This window comes from Carcharodon carcharias, chromosome 1 (assembly GCF_017639515.1).
Source record: "Carcharodon carcharias isolate sCarCar2 chromosome 1, sCarCar2.pri, whole genome shotgun sequence".
NCBI classification, from domain to species: Eukaryota; Metazoa; Chordata; class Chondrichthyes; order Lamniformes; family Lamnidae; genus Carcharodon; species Carcharodon carcharias.
Window position 1 is genome coordinate 219,448,704 of NC_054467.1, and position 23,151 is coordinate 219,471,854.

A 23,151-nucleotide genomic window follows, 5' to 3' on the forward strand; every position below is an offset into this window, starting at 1 on the left:
AAAGGGTGCAAATGGAGGAGTAGGGACGAATAGGGACCAAAAACGCAAACAACTCATGGAGGCAAAGGGCATAGCTGAAGTATTAAATGAATACTTTGCATCTGTCTTTACCGAGGAAGAAGATGCTATGGTGAAAGGAGGAAATTCAGACACTACAATGGTTTAAAATTGATCAGGAGGAGGCATCGGATAGCTGGTTATACTTAAAATTGATAAGGCACGATGATCGGATGAGATGCATCCAAGGATACCGAGGGAAGTGAGAGTGGAAATTGGGGAGGCACTGGTCTTAGACTCAGGGATGATGCCAGAGGATTGAAGAATTGCAAAAACATTACACCCTTGTTCAAAAAAGGGTATAAAGATAAGCCCAGCAGCACAGGCCAATCAGTTTGGTGACAGGGAAACTCCTAGAAACAGTAATCTGCGACAAAATTAGTATTCACATGGGCAAATGCGGGTTAATTAAGAAAAGCCAGCATGGATTTCTTAAAGGGAAATCTTGTTTAATTAACTTGTTTGAGTTTTTTGAAGAGGTAATAGAGAGGGCTGATGAGGGCAATGCTATTGACGTGGTGTACATAGAATTCCAAAAGGCATTTGATACAGTGCCACACAACAGACTTGTGAGCAAAGTTATAGCTGACGGAATAAAAGAGGCAGCAGCAACTTGGTTGCAAAATTGGCTGATTGACAAGAGGCAGAAAGTAGTGGTTAAGGGATGTTTTTCGGGCTGGAGGAAGGATTGTAATAGATTTCCCCGGGGTCACTGTTGGAATACTTGCTTTCCTTGATATATATTAATGATCTAGACCTTGGTGCACAGGGCACAACTTCAAAATTTGCAGATGATACAAAACTTGGAAACATTGTGAACTGTGAGAAGGATAGTGTAGAACTTTTTTTCAAAAGGACAGACAAGTTGGTGGAATGGGTGGACAGGTGGCAGATGAAGTTCAATGCAGAGAAATGTGAAGGGATTCATTTTGATTATAAGAACATGGAGAGACAATATAAAAAAAGGGTACAACTCTAAAGGTGGTGCAGGAGCAGTGGGTTTAGGAACATATATGCATAAGTCATTGAAGGTGGCCAGACAGGTTGAGAGCACAGTTAATAAAGCATACAGTACCCTACTCACACAGCGTTTTCTGACTCTTGCTATTCTTAATTTCCACCCATACTAATTCTAGTTCACTATCTTCTGAGGCCAGATCCTTTCTCACTAATGTCCTTACGTCATCCTGTACTATCAGAGCTACCCCATCTCCTTTGCTATTCTGTCTGTCTTGCTGAAATATTCTGTACCCGGGAATATTTATTTCCCAACCTTGATCACCTTGTAGTCAGGTTTCTGTAATGCCAATTACATCTAAATTATTTGCTTCTATTTGTGCCACTAGTTCATCTATCTCTTGCAGATGCTTTGTGTATTTAGATGAGGAACCATTAATTTCATTTTTTTTACAATTATTTCTTGCAATGGTCTTACTCGCTGATGTATGATTTTTGTCACTTTCTGTCCCTTCCTGTTCTGCTTTTAGTGTCTTTACCCACATCACTATACTTTTTGATGCCTCAATCTTTTTCTTTTGATTTCTAAATCTCCCATCACCCGAAACCTTGCATAAGGCACTAGTTTGGCCTCAGCTGGAGAACTATGCCCAGTTCTGAGCATCGCACTTTAGAAAGGATGTGAAGGCGTTAGATTCTGTGCAGAAAAGATTCTCGAGAATGGTTCCAGACATGAGGAACTTTAGATATGAAGATAGATTGGAGAAGTTAGGACTGTTTTTCTTGGAGATAAGAAGGCTGAAAGGGGATTTGATAGAGGTACTCTAAATCATGAGGGATCTGGACAGAGTACATAGGGAGAAACTGTTGTCACTCGTGAAAGGATTGAGAGCACAAGGGCACAGATTTAAAGTAATTGGCTAAAGAAGCAAAAATGACACGAGGAAAAACTTTTTCACACAAGTGTGGCACTGCCTGAGAGTGTACTGGAGGTAGGTTCAATCGAAGCATTCAAAATGGAATTAGGCTACAACCTGAAGAAGAAGAATGTGTAGAGTTACAGGGAGAGGGCAGGAGAATGTCATTAAGTGAATTGCATAGTTGGAGAGGTTGTGCAGATGCAATGGGCCAAATGGCCTTCTTCTGCACCACAACGATTCTGTGATCTATCTCTGTGGTAAGCAGAGGGAATGCTACTTCTATCTTTGGAACTATCAGGAGATCAATTACATGACTGACATGTTGCACCATAGACTTAGTGAGATAAGAACATAAGAAACAGGAGCAGGAGTAGGCCATTCAGTCATTTGAGTCCACTCCACCCTTCAATGAGATCATGGCTAATCTACTTCAACACCATTTTCCTGCACTATCCCCATATCCCTTGATGTTTTTAATATGTAGAAATTTATCATACTCAATGAATGAGCCTCCACAGCCCTGTGAGGCAGAGGGTTCCAAAGATTGACCAACCTCTGAGTGAAGAAATTTTTCCTCATCTAAATCTTAAATGGTCTTCCCCTTATTCTGAGACTGTTCCCTGGTCCTACCCCCAGCCAGGGGAAAGTATCCTTCTTGTGTCTACCCTGTCGAGCCCTGTAAGAATTTTGTATGTTTGAATGAGATCATCTCTCATTCTTCTAAACTCCAGAGAATAAAGGCCTAGTCTATTTAATCTTTCCTCATAGGACAATCCCTCCATCCCAGGATGAACCTTCGTTGTACTCCCTCTATGGCCAGTATATCTTTCCTTAGGTAAGGAGACCAAAACTGTACACAATACTCCACACATAGCCTCACCAAGGCTCTATATAATTGCAGTAAGACATAGTTACTTCTGTACTCAAATCCTCTTGTAATAAAGGCCAACATGCCATTTGCCTTCTTAACTGCTTGCTGTACTTGCTTGGTAGCTTTCAGTGAGTCACGACAAGGGCACTCAAGTCCTTCCCAGCCTTTCACTGTTTAAGAAATTCTCTATATTTCTGTTTTTCCTACCAAAGTGGATAATCTCATGATAACCTATGTTACATGCAACTTCATAGAGCTCAGTTCCCAGTGTTTCTGTTTCTCTTCTTGTATTGGTCTATTATACAGCTGCCTTTCAAGTTGATCAAGTGTACAAAAAACTTGCATGTTATTGTGTTGTCCAGGTTCTATATGGTGAATGTATTGAACTCCATACTGCAGCATCATTCTACGTTAATGATAAAAATAGAGAAATATCAAAGTTTTCAATTTTAATTTTTATCATATTCTGGTGTAAAGGATGATATCCTGCGTTAACGAGATGCAACGAGAAAATAGGAGTAGCAATAAGCCATTTGTCCCTTCAAGCTATCTGATAAGATCATGGCTGATCTGATTTTGGTTTCAACTCCACCTTTCTATTAGCCCCCATAACCCTTCACTCCTTTGTCTATTAAAAATCTATCTAACTTAGCTTTGAATAAATTTAATAACCCGGCCTTTTCTAGTTTCTGGGGAAGAGAATTTCACAGACTAAAAAACCTCTGAGAGAAAAAAAATCCTCATCTCACTTTTAAAAGGAAGACCTCTTATTTTTAAACTATGTTTCCTAGATCTAGCCTCTCCCACAAGAGGAAACATTCTCCTAGTATCCACCCTTTCAAGTCCCCTCAGGATCGTATGTTTCAATAAGATCACCTCTCATTCTTCTAAAGTCCAATGGGTATAGGTCCAATCTATTCAACCTTTCTTCATAAGATAAGCCCTTCAACCAGTCAAGTGAACCTTCTCTAAACTGCTTCTAATGCAATATATCCTTTTTCAATTAAGGGGATTAAAACTGTACACAGTACTCCAGATACAGTCTTACCAAGGCCCTGCACAGCTGCAGTAAAACCTCCTTACTTTTATATTCAATTCCTCTTGCAATAAACACCAACATTTCATTAGCCTTCTTAATCGCTTGCCGTACTTGCATACTACCCTTTGTGATTCATGTACCAGCACACCCAGATCCTTCTGTACCATCTGCAATCTCTCTCCATTTAAATAATATGCTACTTTTCTATTCTTCCTGCTAAAGTGGACAAGTTCACATTTTCCCACAATACACTCCACCTGCCAATATTTTGCCAATTCATTTAACCTGTCGATATCCCTTTGCAGACTCCTTGTGACCTCTTCACAACTTACTGTCCTACCTATTTTGGTGCCCTTGGCAAATTTAGCTATCATACATTTGGTCCCTTCAATCAAGTCATTGATATAGATTGTAAATAGTTGAGGCCCCAGCACTGATCCCTAGTTACAGATTGCCAACCTGAAAAAGACCCATTTATCCCTACTTTCTGCTTCCTGTTTACTAACTTCCTGTAACTAACCAATCCTTTATCCATGATAATATGTCATCTCCAACACCATGAGCTTTTATTTTGTGCAGTAACTTCTGAAATGGCACCTTATCAAATGTCTTTTGGAAATCCAAGTACACCACACCTACATATTCCCCTTTATCCACTTTGCTTGGTACTTCCTCAAGGAACTCCAATAAGTTAGATAAACACAATTTCCCTTTCACGAAGCCTTGTGACTCTGCCTGATCCCATTATGATTTTCTAAGTATTGTGCTATAACCTCCTTAATAATGAATTCTAGTAGAAGATGTTAGGCCAATTGGCCGATAGTTTCCTGCTTTCAATCTCCCTCCTTTCTTAAATCAAAGCTCAATTTTATATAAAAATTAAATTAATAATGGATTCTTACCTGATCCAAATCCTCGATCGACGGTCAGTGTGGGAAATGGCATGGTCCGCAATGGAAACTGCGGGTGAGGGTATCCACATGTCGGAGATGGCAGGATGCCAGGGTATTGGGCACTCTCTAGTGTTGGAACAGGAATCGCACTTACAACAGCTACAATTAGGAAAATGTAAAAAAGCATCATTTCTATTGTCAACAAACTAAAAATGTGTGCTTAAGGAAAAGCACTCAAAATATTGCAAAAAGAACACACCTAATTATGCTAGGTTTATGCACGTAGGCTGCATTTTAAATTAAATTGTATTTCTATTAATTCTGATCCGCAAAAAGTGCACCATGGCCAGAATTTTTCGCTCGTCAGGTGGGCACACGCCCAACCCGAATGAATGTAAAATGACGCGCATGATATTGGGCGAGCATCTTGACGTCATCGCGCACTTGAGCAATAGTTCAGTCGGTGGGCGCGCACAGGAGTCGGCAGCGCGCCTGCTGACAATAAAAAGGCCTATTAAGGCCATTAAAGTGATAATTGAATTAAATTTTTTGCTGCCCATCTAACCTTATGGTTGGCAGGCAGGTGAAAAGGCCAAGTGGTCTTTGGATTTTTTAGGAAACCTCAACTACGGGCAGAATGAGGTTTCCAACAGCTATTAAAAATTAAATTAAAATTTTAACATTTCATTAATAACATATCCCTGCTCATGAGGGGACATGTTTTTTAACATTCCAAAATTCTTTATTTTTAATTCTCAAAATCTTCATCTCCCTGAGGCAGCTCTGTGCCTCAGGGAGTTTTCCTGTGCGCACCTGAGTGCATGTGCGAAGTTCCCCACTCACCCTCCTTACCCCCACCACCCCCCTCCCCGCACACAGGCAGCGCTGAGCACTGCAGCGCATGTTTCATGCTGGGCAGGCCTTAATTAGCACAAAACTGTGGTCGGGCCTCGATCACAGGCGGAGGCCGACTTCCCAACCACTCCTGCTCGCTGCCGCCGAGACCTGTCCGACGAGGGCAAAATCCAGGCCCATCAGCTTTTGCTGAAGGACACTCAAGGGAGATTATCTCCAGACAAATGAATTCTGAAGCCACTTTGAAGGTTGTAAGACAAAGATGATAGCTTTACTGACCATGTGATGTCATCATCATTTGTACTAAAACACATCGGCCTTGATGCATTTGTTGCTATCGCAGACCATAACCCATTCTGGTTATGGACCAGTAACTTTTTGTTTAAAGTCGATGAAATTTGAAATTCCAGTCACTTGCTAAAAAAATAAAGCTAGAAGAGTCCACAGTTTTAAACAAACTAAAGAGGTTTTACTAAAACAAGTCAACAAAGCAAACGGTAAATACTATCTATCTCATACTCTAACATCCAGAATTAACATGAGATAAGTATGAATTACCAGGCAAATTGTGGTCAGACTATACATTATGTGGCAGGCACATCCAAGACAGAGCCCACAAATTTCTCAGAAACAACCCTTGATGTCAGTGAGTACCAATAATTCTTTAAAACTCTGTTTGCCTCACGAGGGATTTCAGCTCTTTTCTTTCAAAGGACTGGCCTCTGAACATTCTGAGCCTTGAATATTACAATCTTCAGTCTGCCATCAAAGCGTCGAGGTGCCCTAGCAAAACTGAAGTCAATAGGAATAAGGGGAAAAATTCTCCATTGGTTGGAGTCATACCTAGCAAGAAGGAAGATGGTTGTGGTTGTTGGAAGTCAGTCATCTCAGTTCCAGGACATCACTGCAGGAGTTGCTCAGAACAGTATCCTAGGCCCAATTATCTTCAGCTGCTTCAAAAATGACCTTCCCTCCATCATAAGGTCAGAATTGGAGATGTTTGCTGATGATTGCACAATGTTCAACACCATTTGCAAATCTTCAGATGCTGCAGCAGTCCATGTCCAAATGCAGCAAGACCTGGACAATATCCAGGCTTGGGCTGACAAGTAGCAAGTAACATTTGCACCACACAAATGCCAGGCAATGACCATCTCCAACAAGAGAAAACCCAACCATTGTCCCTTTACATTTAATGGCATTACCATTTCTGAATCCCCCACTATCAACATTGTGGAGGGTTACCATTGACCAGAAACTGGGCTGGACTAGCCATATAAATGCTGTGGCTCCAAGAGCTAGATAGAGGTTAGGAATCCAGCGGCGAGTAACTCACCTCCTAACTCCCCAACGCCTGTCCACAAACTACAAGGCGCAAGTCAAGAGTGTGATGGAACACTCTCCACTTGCCTGGATGAGTGCAACTCCAACAACACTCAAGAAGTTTGACACCATCCAGGACAAAGCAGCCCACTTGATTGGCACCCCATCCACAAACATTCACTTTCTCCACCACCAATACACAGTAGCAGCAGTGTGTACCATCTACAAGATGCACTGCAGGAACTCACCAGGACTCTTTAGACAGCACCTTCCAAACCCATGATTGATACCATCTAGAAGGACAAGGGCACCAGATAGATGGGAACACCACCTCCTGGAAGTTCCCCTCCAAATCACTCACCATCCCGGCTTGGAAATATATCGCCGTTCCTTCACTGTCACTGGGTCAAAATCCTGGAATTCCCTCCCTAACAGTGCTGTGGATGCACCCACGTCACAAGAACTGCAGCAGTTCAAGAAGGCAGCTCACCACCATCTTCTCAAGGGCAATTAGGGATGGGCAATAAATGCTGGACCAGCCAGCCAATCCCAGATCCATTGAATGAATCAAAAAAACTCCACAGGTGCTAAATACATAACCACAGCGAAAAAGAAACAAATAAAAAATTAGATTTCATTACACATTTGGAATGGTAAATCTTTCTTAGCTGTATATTAGAGCAAGGTTCACATTTCAGTGAACACCAGTTAAAAATGAACAAGTTAGGGGAGGAAATGAGGTTCTACCTAAACAGATAGAATTGTGGAGTAAATTACCAGGGAAAGCCATTGAAAACAATTGGAGTAGACTTTCTGCTTCAAACACAATTTGCAATTGGGTAAAAATCGCACTCAAAATTGTTATTTGCCTTTCCACTCAATCTCATTTGTATGATGATAAACATAAGCCAGGAATTTACTTTTGCAAATCAGGAGTGCTGCCATTCTGCACATATGTAAAATACAATGTGATGACATTGGGTTGCAAACATGTCGTCAACACACTGGTTTCATAGTACAGTAGGCTGATTTCAACACCAGCCCACCATTTTAAATAGAAATCATTTGAGCCGGTTAATAGGCTAACTGGCTAACTGACCCGAATATTATACTGCCCACATCATAATGTGGCTGGCATGGGCAGGCAGGGAAGAAGGGGATTCCGATTTTTCACAATCAATGGTGAATAAATGGGAAGGAAGGGGGTACATCTATTGGGGATACAGTCGTGGGAGGCCACTTGGCCTTCAAAATCTACCCCTCCACACCCCTCTTGCCACCCTCCCATGGTGCCCGATCCCACCCCACCCAAATATCCTGGACTTACCTGAATCTGGCTCATTCAGGGTCCATTGCTCTCTTCTTCCCGGGGCCTGCTTGTATTCTCAGCAGCGCCCGCTACTGAGCTCTAATGCTGCTGGATTTGCTAGAGCTGCCGGTCAATCAGATTGGCCAGCAGCTCTCGAGAGAGGGACTTCTTCTCAATGAGGGGTGGACGCCCCACTCTCAGCTTTTTTAGGCCACAGCCAGTGTATTATTGTTGCGGGGTGGCCTTTTTTTAAGTTGATTGGTTCACAACCAACTTTTGTAATGGAGGGGAGCAATTAACCCCATAAAGGCTTTCATGAACCAACAAAAGTGGGCAGCATTTTGCAACCTAACTTCTTTTTGCATTGAGAAACATCCCTTGATATATACACCACCATCACCATCCCTGGGTATGTCCTGTCCCACTGGCATACAATCAGGAAAGAGTTGCCCTAGGAGTTCTCAACATCGATTCTGGACTCCATGAATCTCATGGCACCAGGTCAAACATGGGCTAGGAAACATCCTGCTGATTACCACATAACACCTCCACCCCTCAGCTGATAAATCAGTGCTCCTCCATGTTGAACACCATTTGGAGGAAGCACTCAGGGTGGCAAGGGCGCAGAATGTACTCTGGGTGGGGGACTTCAATGTCCATCACCAAGGGTGGCTCGGTAGCGCCACTACTGACGGAGCTGGCTGAGTCCTAAAGGACATAGCTGCTAGACTGGGCATGCAGCAGGTTCTGAGACAACCAGCAAGAGGGAAAAAACACATTCAACATCATCCTCACCAATCTACCTGTTGCAAATGCATCTGTCCATGACAGTAGGAGTGACAACTGCACAGTTATTGTAGAGACAAAGTCCCGTCTTCATATTGAGGATAGCCTCCATCGTGTTGTAGATAGAACCATAGAAAAGTTATAGTGCAGAAAGAGGCCAATCAGCCCATCATGTCCCTGCCAACCAAAAAGAGAGAAAAGAAACTAGCCGCTCATTTTAATCCCATTTTCCAGCACCTGGTCCGTTGCCTTGCAGGTTACAGCACTTTGAGTGCAGATCCAGGTACCTTCTAAATGAGTTGAACGTTTCAGCCTCAACCACCAACTTAGGGAGTGAATTCCAGATGCCCACCACCCTCTGGGTGCAAAAGATTTTCCTCATGTCCCCTCTAATCGTTTTACCAATCACCTTAAATCTATGCCTCCCGGTAATTGAACCCTCAGCTAGAGGAAACAATCTTTCCTGTCTACCCTATCTAGGCCCCTCATAATTTTGTACACTTCAGTTAAGTCACCCCTTAGCCTCCCAAGTTTTAACGAAAACAACCCTAGCTTATCCAATCTTTCCTCATAGCTGGAATTTTCAAGCCCTGGCAACATTCTTGTAAATCTTCTCTGCACTCTCTCCAGAGCAATTATGTCCTCCCTGTAATGTGGTGACCAGAGCTGTACACACAATTCCAGCAGTGGCCTAACCAGTGTTTTATAAAGTTCCATCATTACATCCCTGCTTTTGTATTCAGTGACATGCAGTCGGGAGCGAGTTGACCTCGGAGTCCTCAGTGTCGACTCCAGACCCCATGAAATCTCATGGCACTAGGTCAAACATGGGGAAGGAAACGTCCTGCTGATTATCACTTACTGCTTTCACCCCTCAGCTGATGAATCAGTATTCCTCGACGTCAAACATCATTTGGAATTTTGCACTACCAATTTGCTAAATGGGATAGATTTCGAACAAATCTAGCAACTCAAGATTGGGCATCCATGAGGTGCTGTGGGCTATCAGCCACAGCAGAAATGCACTCAGCCACAAGCTGTAACCTTGTGGCCTGGCATATCCTCACTCTACCATTACCTTCAAGCCAGGGGAGCAGCCCGGGATCAATGAAGAGCGCAGGAAGAAATGCCAAGAGCAGTACCAGCCAATCTGGTGAAGCTATAACACAAGACTACTTGTGTGACAAACATTATAAGCAGCAAGCGACAGACAGAGCTATGTGATCGCACAACTAATGGATGCGATCTAAGCTCTGTTAGTCTTGCCAAATCCAGCCATGAGTGGTGATGAACAACTCACTGGAAAAGGAAGCGCCACAAATACCATCGTCCTCAATGATGGAGGAGCCCAGCACATCAGTGCAAAAGATAAGGCTGGAGCATTTGCAACAATTTTTAGTTAGAAGTGCCGAGTGGATGATCCATCTTGACCTCCTCTGGAGGTCCCCAGCATTACAGCCAATTCAATTCATTCCACATGATATCAAGAAATAGCTAAAGGCACTGGATACTGCAAAGGCTATGAGCCTTGACAATATTCCAGCAATAGTACTGAAGACTTGTGCTCCAGGACTTTCCACACCCTAACCAAGCTGTTCCATACAGCTACAACACTAGCAAGCAGCTGGCAGTATGAAAAATTGCCCAGGTATGCCCTGTACACATAAAGTAGGACAAATCCAATGCAGCCAATTACTGCCCCATCAGTCTATTTTCCATCATCAGTAAAGTAATGGAAGGGGTCATCAACAGTGCTTTCAAGCGGTACTTGCTTAGCAATAACCCGCTTACTGATGCTCAGTTTGGGTTCTGCCAAGGCCACTCGACTCCTGACCTCATCACAGTCTTCATTCAAAACTGGATAAAAGAGTTGAACTCCTGAGGTGAGGTGAGGTGAGAGTGACTGCCCTTGACATCAAGGCAGCATTTGACTGAGTGTGGCATCAAGGAGCCCTAGCAAAACTGAAGTCAATGGGAATCAGGGGGAAAATTCTCTGCTGGTTGGAGTCATACCTTGCACAAAGTGAGATGGCTGTGGTTGTTAGAGGTCAATCATCTCAGTTCCATCACTGCAGGAGTTGCTCAGATCAGTATCCTAGGCCCAATTATCTTCAGCTGCTTCATCAATGATCTTCCCTCCATCATAAGGTCAGAGCGGGAATGTTCACTGATGAATGCACACTGTTTAGCACATTCGCAACTTCTCAGATACTGAAGCAGTCCATGTCCAAATGCAGCAAGATTTGGACAATACCCAGGCTTGGGTGAACAAGTGGCAAGTAACATTCACACCACACAAGTGACAGGCAATGACCATCTCCAACAAGAGAGGCTCAAACCATCACCCCTTGACATTCAATGGCATTACCATCACTGAATCTCCCATTATCTACATCCTGGGGTTTAGCATTGATCAGAAACTGAGCTGGACTAGCCATATAAATACTGTGGCTACAAGAACAAATCAGAGGCTAGGAATCCTGTGGCAAGTAACTCACCTCCTGACTCCCTAAAGCCTATCCACCATTTTCAAGGCATAAGTCAGGAGTGTGATGGAATACTCTCCACTTGCCTGGATGAGTGCAGCTCCAACAACACTCAAGAAGCTTGACAACATCCAGGACAAAGCAGCCTGCTTGATTGGCACCCCTTTCACAAATATTCATTCCCTCCATCACTGATGCACAGTAGCAGCAGTGTGCATCATCTACAAGGTGCATTGCAGCAACTCACCAAGCCTCCTTAGGGCTTCCAAACCCAGGACCATTACTATCTAGAAGGACAAGGGCAGCAGATAGATGTGAAAACCACTGCCTGGAAGTTCCCCTCCCAGCCACTCACCATCCTGACTTGGAAATATATCGCCATTCCTTCACTGTCGCTGGATCAAAATCCTGGAACTCCCTTCCCAACAGCATTGTGGGTGTACCTACACCACAGGATGGCAGTGGTTCAAGAAGGCAGCTCACCACCACCTTCTCAAAGGCAACTAGGGATGAGCCGAGCTAGTGACGCCCACATCCCATAAAAGATTATTTAAAATTCCCTGTCTTTCTTTCATTTTTCATTTGTTTTTTTTTCATATTTTATTTGTTTCATGTAAGTTATATGCTGAGACACCACATGTTATTTCTTGGTGAGGCAGGGAAAATGAAGATGGTAGTGCAAAAAGGCAAAAAGTTGACAGAATGCAACAAACAGCAATTAGGGAGTGGGACACTGAAGAGGCTTAGAACAAGAAGGCACAAAGTTGACAGAGAGTGACAGAATGCAAGGGACCCTTCATCTCTGACCCTCCTCATAAAAATGCGTCAGACCCAGAATTTGATATTTGCAGTCAGTCAGGGCTTTGTGAATATTGTGGTGCAAAAAAGTGGAAAGAAGAGCCTCCTTCAATGTGTTGCACAAATGGTATAATACGACTGCCACTCTTAACTGAGCCACCTGACCTACTGAATGTTCTGCTTATGGGAACAACAACATCAAAACATGTCTTGAAAAACATCAGAAAAAATAACAGCTGTGTAGGATCACCAAGAAATCTCATTACTTTATCTCAAGAAGGAAGAACTTCTCATGTGGCCTATCATGAAATATTTAATGTTTGAACTAACACTGAAAATACAGACAGTGACACCGAACGTGTGATACTACATTGTTCTCTTTGACGCTGATGATGAAATATTCAGAGTGGTAACAAACATTGAGGAAATAGGTGTAGGTGTATGCGCAGATTTTGATCCTAAGTATTTTGAGAGTGACACTGAGGATGTAGAGAATGATTAGTGGAAAGCGTAAATCTAATTAACCTACAGTCAAGTCAAGTTAAGTAAAGCAAACAAAAGTAAATTCACTGAGAAAAGATTTTTTTGTTAAATACTGTTCTTGTGTATAATAATTCTGTGAATTTAGATATTTGTATTTCATATCTATGGGATTAAAATTGCTAATTGAAATAATCATGTGAGAGAAGGTAATTAAGTGAATTGTTGAATGAAATCTGTTGGATATAACAAATGCTTCAAATAAATTACTTCATAGGCACATTTTTGTAGTCTGATTTTCAGCTTTAATCCCTATCTCATTCAGTCCATATGCCATAGGATGAATATCTCAGCTTATTACTTCATAAAACATTTTCCTTATCTTCCTTTTGAACCTTATTTTTAACTTCACTTCCTTTATTTCTGGACATAGGATGGGTAGCCCAGCTTGTTATGTTATATAATTCACAATATCACAATGAAACTTATCCAATAAACTGTCTTTTATGGGCAGAATTTATGGTCCCTTGCTGGCAAATTTTGGGGGTGGGGGCCTGTAAAATTCCTCAGGTGGCCTTCCTGCCACCTGCTCCCCAACTTGTCTGCAATTTTATGTGGGATGGGCAAAGCTTAGAGTGGCCCATCCACCCTTGCCCATTTGAGACCTAAGTGGCCAGGCTTCCCACCCTGCCTCAATTTTGTGCCTGGCAGGAGGAGCTCAGGGGTAGGGGTAAAGCCTGGTACATTACCTTACTCGGGCCTTGGGCAGGAAGTTGGGGGCACTTCCTTCAAGGGCCACCCCACCACCCGAAAGGTTTGCCTCCCCCTTCTGGGTGTTCTCTAGCCCCTGGCCTCTTCATCAAGACCACTCACCTACCCCTCTCCCCACCGCCACCCCCGCCCCCGCTCCCCTACCAATCCAGGCCTTACTTCCTCTCCTATTGTGAGAACCCCCCACTCCTGGCTTGTACCTGGTCCTGGACTTGGCATCTCAGGACTTCTCGTCATCCCAGTCCTGGTGACTGCTGGAACTGGCACTGCTGGGACTACAGAATGGCCGGTCAGTCAGATTGGCCGGCAGCTCCCTTATGCAGGATTTCCTCCAGATTGAGCCAATTAACACTCCTGGGAGGCAACTCTTCAGGTGCCAGGCAGGAAACTCTGCCATCCAAAAAATCCTATCCTATAGCTGTTAGTATCTTCATTATAGCTTTTACGTCAATATCTCAGCCTCTGCCAAAATCCTGGATTTTGACAAGACATTTCTGCCAAAGGTGCTCCTCAGTCTGAGCATGTGCAGTCTACCTAATTTCTCAGGATGTTTCATTACCACAGTGTCAATTGTAATGATGGATTAATTTTCATTAGCTTCTAAGCATTTCTGCTCATTTGTATTTCAAAATTATATAAGAAAAGCGAGACAACGAACTTCAAAAGTTTTGGTTCCATTATGTTCAAATTGAGAGTTTTTTTTAACTTATGTTGTAGCTTCACAGAAGTGCTTTAAGTTGAGGATGTATCTTCCTTTGCTAATGTTAGTTCAGTTATAATTTTAATTTTGATGTAAATGCCCAATTCGCACCAGTGAGACAGAGGGGAGCATTTTATCCCCCTGCCTGCTAAGAACTGTGAGAAATTTGTGATTTAGTTTCAATTATATAATATTATTTTTGTCAATTTTGGGGTTGGCATGATGGAAGATGTTAATATGGACTAAAGGAATTCTTTCTCTGATATCCCGGTATGGGGGAGTTTGGAGGAAGCAATGAAGAAAATAAGCTTTTAGATAAGGCAGTCATTGATATTCTGAGAAAGGTAAAGAAAGAAAATGCAGCAGGCCCAGATAGATTACATACAAGGATAGATAAAGAATTGGCCAGCAAAATAAAACAACTTCCTACTAATAATTAGGAATATAATAATTAACCAACAAGACAATGGGCAGCACAAGTGAAGAAAGCTAGCTAGATCTTGGGATGTGAGAAGCACAAATCACAAATTGCAGGAGATGACAATGAGTCTTTACATGGTACAAGTGCAGATACATCTACTGCACTGTGTGTACAACTCTAGTCACTGTACTACTGCAAGGATATATTCAAGCAATGCAAAAAAGGACAACCAAAAGATGCCTCGCTCAAGATACTCAAGATATAGAATGAAGTTGAAGAGCCTGACATTGTTAACTCTGGAAGGTATTATTCAAGTAATCAACATTCTTAGGGAAGTAGGTATGTTGAATGCTAATATAGATAGAGTACCACAAATCCAGCAACTTTGGTGGACTTCAGAACTTGCCAGTTTTCAGAAAGAAAACCCAGGTCTCCTTAATTAAAATCAGAACGCCTTAAGTCAGTGTATAGGGAACACAAGTAAACCAACTGATATGGTTGCAAAGCACTTTGGGTTAATGGCCATGTCACAGCGAATATTAATTTACCTCTTACTGATTGGATTTAATAACTGTGGATTTAATAACAGTGAGTGCTTGGAGGGGTACTTGCAGGCGGTGGTGTTTCCATGTGTCTGCTTCCCTTGTCTTTCTAGGTGGTACCAATTGTGGGTTTGGAAGATGCTGCCTAAGGAGCATTGGTGAGTTTCTGCAGTGCACCTTGTAGATGGTACACACTGTTACCACTGTTTGTCGGCGGTGGAGGGAGTGAATGTTTGTGGATGGGGTGCCAATCAAGTGGGCTGTTTTGTCCTGGATGGTGTCAAGCTTCTTGAGTGTTGTTGGAGCTGCACTCATCCAGGCAAGTGGAGAGTATTAGATCACACTCCTGATTTGTGCCTTGAAGACTGCAGACAAGCTTTGGGGAGTCAGGAGGTGAGTCACTCATCACAGGATTCCTAGCCTCTGGTCTGCTCTTGTATTTATATGGCCAGTCCATTTCAGTTCCTGATCAATGGTAACCCCCAGGATGTTGATAGTGGGGAATAGAGTGATGATAATGCCATTGAACGTCAAAGGGCGATGGTTGGATTCTCTCTTATTGGTGGAGATGCTCATTGCTTCGCACTTGTGTGGTGTGAATGATAGTTGCCATTTGTTAGCCCAAGCCTGGATATTGTCCAGGTCTTGCTGCATTTGGATGTAGGCTGCTTCAGTATCTGAGGAGTTGCAAATGGTGCTGAACATTGTGTAATCATCAGTGAACATCCCCACTTCTGATGTTATGATGGAAGGGAGGTCATTGATGAAGTAGCTAAAGATGGTTGGGCCTGGGACACTACCCTGAGGAACTCCTGCACTGATGTCCTGGGACTGAGATGATTGACTTCCAACAATCAAAACCATCTTCCTTTGTACTAGGTATGACTTCAACTAGCGCAGAGTTTTTCCCCCAATTCCCAAATTACTCCAGTTTTGCTAGGGCTCCTCTATGCCACATACAGTGAAATGCTGTCTTGATATCAAGGGCAGTCACTCTCACCTCACCACTGGAGTTCAGCTCTTTTGTCCATGTTTGAACCAAGGCTGTAATGAGGTCAGGACCTGTGGGACCCTGGCGTGAGTTGAACCATCTCTGCCACATCCGCACTCGGCTGGGTGGGGTCAAGGTTCCCTGGAGTACAGGAAACATCAGGTACGCAGAGCCAATCAGCACTCAGCAACTGCCCAAACCTTTCTGAACTGGGTCAGGTGGGGTCAAGGTTCACTGGAGTGCGGGCAGTCAGACATATGAAACTGATCTATACTTGGCAACTCCTAGGCCTGAACTTTTAGCTTGGCAGGTGGGCATGATTGGCAGGCGTGGGATTGGCCGGGAAATGAACTGTCAACTGCGATTGGCCCCCGAGTGTGATCTCATGCTGACTGGCCAATCTCAGCGCTGCCAGGGAGAAAGGTGGGCAATGACGTCAATGCGGGTGTGGGCGAGCACTAAGTGAAAGCTCCCTGAAGGCAGGTAGCTGCCTCAGGGGCTGAAGACCTGAAAATATTCCAATAAAGTTTTAAAAAGCAGAAAAAAAATTTCCAAGCATTACAATCAGGTACTGGAAAATACAGATGATGAAAATGCTGCCCACAGATTTTTATTTTTATCTTATTTCATAATGGAAACCACATCCCGCCCTTGGATGAGGCTTCATGAAAAATGTAAAGGCCGCCTGGCCGATTTGCCAGTCCGCCAACCGTAAGGTGGATGGACAACAAGAAATAGCAGATAATTGCACCATTAATGGAATTAACTGCCCTCTCAATTGTCGGGGGGCGCGCTTCTGACTTTTGTGTGTGCCCGCCAAGCAAAATATCGCGCAAGCGCGCGATGACATTGCTTCGCTCACCCGACGTCATTTCACATGGCTTAATGCCCAATCGGGTCGGGTGCACGCCCGCCCAATCAGTGTAAAATTCAGCCCCTTGAATCTTTCCAAACTGGGTCAGGTCAGGTCAAGGTTTGCTGGAGCGCGGGAAAAAAAATGTCCAGTTTTCGGACTCTGACGATTTCTGCATAGTTGGATTTGAGGGTGGGATGAGGTTTCCGTTATGAAATAAAGTAAAAATAAAAATCTGTGGGCAGCATTTTTATCATCCACCTGTAATATGTTTGTTATTGGCTCTGGAACTAAGGGACACATTCTTGAAAGAGAGATGATGTACAGGAGGTTTAGATTTAATTATTTTATGTACCTAGTGGAGAATATGTGGAATGGGCTGCCCAGTGAGACAGTGGAGGCTGATAAGATGGAAAAAATTAAGAGAAAAGTAGCTAGTTATTTGAAGGATTGAGAGCTATTTGCTCATGGCTTCAGCCAGATGGGCTGCACAGTATTTTCTGATCCTGTACTTGTCTAACTTTGCTATAATTCAGTTAGTATGAGCGTCAAGCACTCCTGGATTGTATTAATCCATGCCAGCCGTGAAATAAAACCTCCTGTAATCTGCCCCCAAAAATGTATCTTAAACCAGAGGCTTAACTACATTACTCCACGTGACACTTCCATTTACTATACCATTCAGCCTATTTATCATCCACTTTCCATTCTTGTGGCTGAATGTAAGAGTACACACGAGTGAATGTGTGTAAGTGGAGGAAAAGCAATTGCTTCAAAATATCAGTTGATTTAAGTTTCAGACAAAATTGATGAAGGCCTAATAGAACATTTGCTGCTGTTAAGCTGCAAAGGCCATGATAACTTCATCTTTGGATTTGCTTTGGCGCTTTGATGATATTACGATGAATCAGATAACACTGAGAGCCTAGGACAAAATGTTCATTTATATTTTCCAATTTAGATTTCACTCAATTTCAGGCTTTCACTTATCGACCAAAATGCAAAGTTTACGTGAGACAGTACATGGTTCATCAACTGTAGAATAAGACACTCTCAGGCAGGTCGTGTAATTTGAGCTTGGGCTGATAAGCGGCAAGCAAAATATGCACAACACAAGTGCCAGGCAATCAGCATCTCTTTCCCTAAAGGCAAAACACTAGTTTCTAACTCCCCTTTCTCCCCAATTCCTTGAGAATGACATTGCCACACCTCAGTCATATAAAACACTCAGTTAATAAGAGAATCAGCAGCCAGCATAGACTAATTAGGCCATATGTTGTGCATATTTTATGCAATTCTATGAAATCCTACCTGATTTGAGACCCAACTTGAGAAATTGGTTTGAATCATAAAATACCAAAGTTACTCACTTGGATTGGTGGGCTGTGAGTCCATGGGAATCATCAGTTTTGGTCGTGTTCCTCTTCGAGCTGCCAGAGAGCGTTCTAACGTGGACATACTGCTTCCAACTTCATCAGGATCATGACCTTCAGATAAAATAATCAAAATATGCTTTCAATGGATTTGAATGGAACTATCTCTGTGATTTAAAATGCTACACCAATACACCAATAACATATTAATATCTGAGCATTTTTCCTGCGTCAACTTTTAAATTCCAATGTCCACATTTTTGATGGAACTTGTCCACTTAAACTGCTGACATTGTAATGGTGCCCTCTAATGCTATTTAAATCCCAGGACCGTTCCTCTGTGGTACTCAAGTGCAGAACAATCTCTAGCATAGCTGAATATCACTGCCCCTGCACAACACTGGTAAATATCAAATCTCAGAAATTGCACAGTCATTATAGCCATGAAATTGAAAATGGAGGAGGATATAAACACAGAGTTTTACTCTTCTTTGCTCTGGACAACAAATTCTCCTGATAGGCTGAAGATACTTCTTCTGCTTTCACTCCCCTGCGGGGAGGTGGTGGCATAGTCACTGGGCTGGTATTCCAGAGACCCAGGGAAATGCTCTGGGGACCTGGGTTTGAATCCAACCATGGCAGATGGTGAAATTTGAATCCAATAAAAATCTGGAATTAAGAGTCTGCGATGACCATGAAACCATTGCCGATTGTCATAAAAACCCATCTAGTTCACTAATGTCCTTTTGGGAAGGAAATCTGCTGTCCCACTCCAGACCCACAGAAATGTGGTTGACACTTAAATGCCCTCTAAATGAGGGCAATCAACAAATGCTGGCCTAGCCAACAACACCTGCATCCCATGAACAAATATTTTTTTAAAATACCAGGAGGAGTTTGAGTCAGGGGGAGAGCCAGAGGCACTAGAATCAGGGGGAGAATGCCCTGGGCTACCCAGGGGACCACACCAAGTCTGGCTGTGATTAGCCCAGATATACCTATGTATACTGAGAGCAGATATAGCTTCCATTATGAGTAATTGGCAACAGATCCCAAAGTGACTGATTGCTGATGCACTCTGAATCCTCAACCCAATCTCATTCTACTCCACTAGCCCCATACCCGCACCATTATGGATAAGTAGAGTATTATCTCAAGGAGACAATTGGTGGAATTTTTTTGGTTTTTCAGACTATGTGTGGTGGCGGGCAGAATAGTCAGAATGTTTCCCGCTGATTGGTGAGGTGGGTTCTCCTTTTGAAAGCTCATCAATTATGCATTGGTGATCTGCTCACCAAAGCATCTAATGGGGCATTGATTCATCCGTCTGCCATTACCTCATGGGGTTGTAATTCCTGGCACCATATTCAAGCAATGCCCAAACACACATTCACTCTCTGCATGCCAGCTGTGTCTCCACCAGGAGAAGGAAGCCCTGTGCACTACGATTCAGCCATGACTCCCTGGTGAATCTCCCCCAGGCCATCTGTAAGCACAAGGATGTCCTCTTCCTGAGGGATGGCAACAGGAGAGCAGCCAACCTGACCTCACCAGCCTGGGAGGAGGTCACCAGGGAGGTCTGTGCCCATGGCACTCAAGAAAGAAATGCCCTGCAGTTCAGAAAGAGGATGAATGATCGCATCCGCTCCACCAGGGTAAGTCTACTCATTGTAGACTCACACTCTCATAAGGGCATCAGGCACTCTAATGGTTACAGTCCACAGGAGTCTCACATACTATTAGTGGAATGGACATCTGTATGGAATGTCTCACACACACTTCAACATCACTATCATCTTGTGGATCATCCTCATAATCAACATCTTCTGCCCTTATTGGGGAGGGCAAGCACACACAGCAGCCAAGCATGCTTCTCAACTTCTCTTCCACACATTCTCATCACATTCCATTCCATCTGTCTTCATGCAGGCAAGAGGCAGAGACCCCAGACCAATGGAGGAACCACCGAAATACAGGAGCTGACTCCCTTTGAGAAGGCAGCCGAGTTGGCAGGGGAGGACAGGGATTGCTCCTGTGGTGAAGGCCCCCAGCAAACCAGTACAAATGAATCCTCCATTAGTCGAACACATCATGACTTTCACAGTGAATTAAATGTAATGTTGGATTCTGCCTATTGAGGAACTAACTATTTTTTTTCCCTCTTCCAGGGACCAGCAGGCCAAAACAAACCTCCAACCAGCCCCTCAGCCCAAGCCCCCAATCCGTGGGGACCCATTAGATGTTGAGCCATCACTGCATTCACCTGCATCCTCCACCAGCGCAGAGACACACACCTCAGTGGGACCTAGATCTATATTAGGCTTGGGTTCACTATCTGGAGAACACTTAACGAACATGGCTGCCACACAACAGTCTCTCTGACTACAGTGCAGCCCTGCCTGTACTCCGCAACAGTCTCTCCGGACAGAGTGCAGCCCTACCTGTGCCCCGCAACAGTCTCTCCGGATAGAGTGCAGCCCTGCCTGTGCCCCGCAATGGTCTCTCCGGCTACAGCACAGCCCTGCCTGCATCCCACAACAGTCTCTCCAGGGACTGCAGCCCCCATTGGTCTCTCCAGCTGCAGCACAGCCCTGCCTGCGCACCACAACAGTCTGAGCGGGAATGGTGCAACCTTGACAGCCTGCCCACCCTGATCTCGCCTGGGAGAGCAGCTTCGCTAGCTGTCATGTCGGAGCAGGGGCACAAGATGGCAGCACCTCAGTGAAAGATAGGTGAACACTGCATATACACACCTCGAGGTCATGAGTGAAGTGAAGGTGGGCAGCTGCATGTCACTTTAATCCAATCGGAAATCAGACCAATCTAATTACCCGCTGACGTGGTACTAAATTAGGAAGGAGAATGTAATTCCTATGAGTTGTAATTTTAATGATTATTCATAACATGCTAATGCATGCAAATAGGGTTCTCGACATGGATCAGCCTGAAAGTCGGCCTGCTACTAGGCCACCATGGAAGTCCTGAGGCGAAACTTCCATCTCATTTTCCTGCCGGTAGATATCCAACTTTTGGCCTCATGCCCAATTTTGCATTCCCACCTGTCACAATTCAGGCAGAAAATTCCGTTCAATGACAGACACCTTTATTATGTTGCTACACAGCAAGACAACCTTTCACTTTCATTTAAATGACTCCTCCTCTTGATTTGGGATAAATAACAGGGAGATACAAGAGACATCTTGGTCTGCATTCCCAGCTTTAAAATTGGTAAGTGACAGCAGTTAAATGGATACTTTAAGAAATATGTATCTAAACTGAAGGTCACCAGTTTTCAGAGAAAAAGGGAGAGAGACATGGAATTCAATTAGGATAAGCAATGATGAAAATCCCAGAATTACATTTACTTTAAAAAATCAGTTTATTCAGTCACTGTAAATCAGTGGCCCCATCTACATGTCATAGCAGTTCTATTATCAGGAAACCCTGACTCATGGTGGGAAAGGTTACTCCAGAGCTGTAAGGTTTATTTAATAAGCATAACTTTTCTGAACCACGGGCCCCAATTTTTATGGGGTGGCAGGGAGGAAGCAGAGGATCTTGTCTCTGCAGGGAACAAATGCAGAAATGGCGGGAAGTCCGAGGTCCTTCAAATTTAACATTAGGTCTTCATTATTTTATTACTCTGTCATTCACCCAGCAGCTCATTGGTTGACAGACTGATCAGCTGCTGGGTAGGAGTGCCTGCAGGAGATGCCAATGGCCCCCAGCAACAAGACTTTCAACATTGTGGTAATGTTACTGGAATTGTAATTCAGAGGTCTGGACTAATGCTCTGGAGATATGAGTTCACATCCCACCATGGTAGTTGGGGAATTTAAGTTCAATTAATTAATAAATCTGGAATGAAATGATTGTGTCAGTAATGGTGATTGTGAAACTACTAGATTGTCAAATGATGAATTGGTGCTCCTCCACACTGTACACCACTTAAAAGAAGAGCTGTGGGGTAGCAAGGACACAGACATCAATGTGCAGCACCAAAAATGACTTGGTAGCACCATTACTGACCAGGTTGGCTGAATTCTGAAGGACATATCTGCCAGACTGGGCTTGCAGCAGGTGGCGTTATAACCAACAAGAGGGGAAAAAACACCATTTGGTCCTCACCAATCTACCTGTCACAGATGCATCTGTCCATCAAACTATTGGTAGGAGTGACAAATGCCAAGTTCTTGTGGAGATGAAATCTGGTCTTCACACAGAAGACACCCCCCATCGTGTTGTGTATTAAGTGGGATAGATAATCATGCAGGTCAAAACTGGGCATCCACAAGGTGCTGTGGGCTATCAGCAACACAACTGAATTCAACCAGAACAAGTCAACTGGAATCTGGGGGAAACTCTCCACTGGTTAGAGTAGTAGCCAGCACAAAGGAAGGTAGCTATGGTTGTTAGAGGCCAATCATCTCAGTCCAGGGCGATTGCTGCAGGATATAGTGTCCTCGGTCCAACCATCTTCAGCTGATGCGTCAATGACCTTCGCTCCATCGTAAGGTCAGAAGTGGAGATGTTATCTGATGATTGCACAGTGTCCTCAGATGCCTAAGCGGTTCATGCCTGCATGCAGCAAGATCTAGACAACATTCAAGCTTGGGTTGTTAAGTGGCAAGCAAAATACGCGCAACACAAATGTCGGACAATGAGCATCTCCATCCAACAAAAGAGAATCTAACCATTTCCCCTTGATGGTTAACCACTTTCCCAT

The 23,151-nt window shown here is 43.6% G+C and overlaps 1 protein-coding gene across 1 annotated transcript in view; it reads right to left on the reverse strand.

The window, feature by feature from the left end:
• dcc (DCC netrin 1 receptor) overlaps positions 1-23,151 on the reverse strand; it is a gene marked incomplete at its 5' end in the record, with an annotated part of 933,706 nt that overhangs the window by 45,818 nt on the left and 864,737 nt on the right. The window contains 2 exons of the mRNA XM_041183487.1: positions 4,747-4,896; positions 18,423-18,539. Of these exons, the coding sequence (XP_041039421.1) occupies positions 4,747-4,896; positions 18,423-18,539 (267 nt within the window). The remainder of the gene's footprint in view (positions 1-4,746; positions 4,897-18,422; positions 18,540-23,151) is intronic.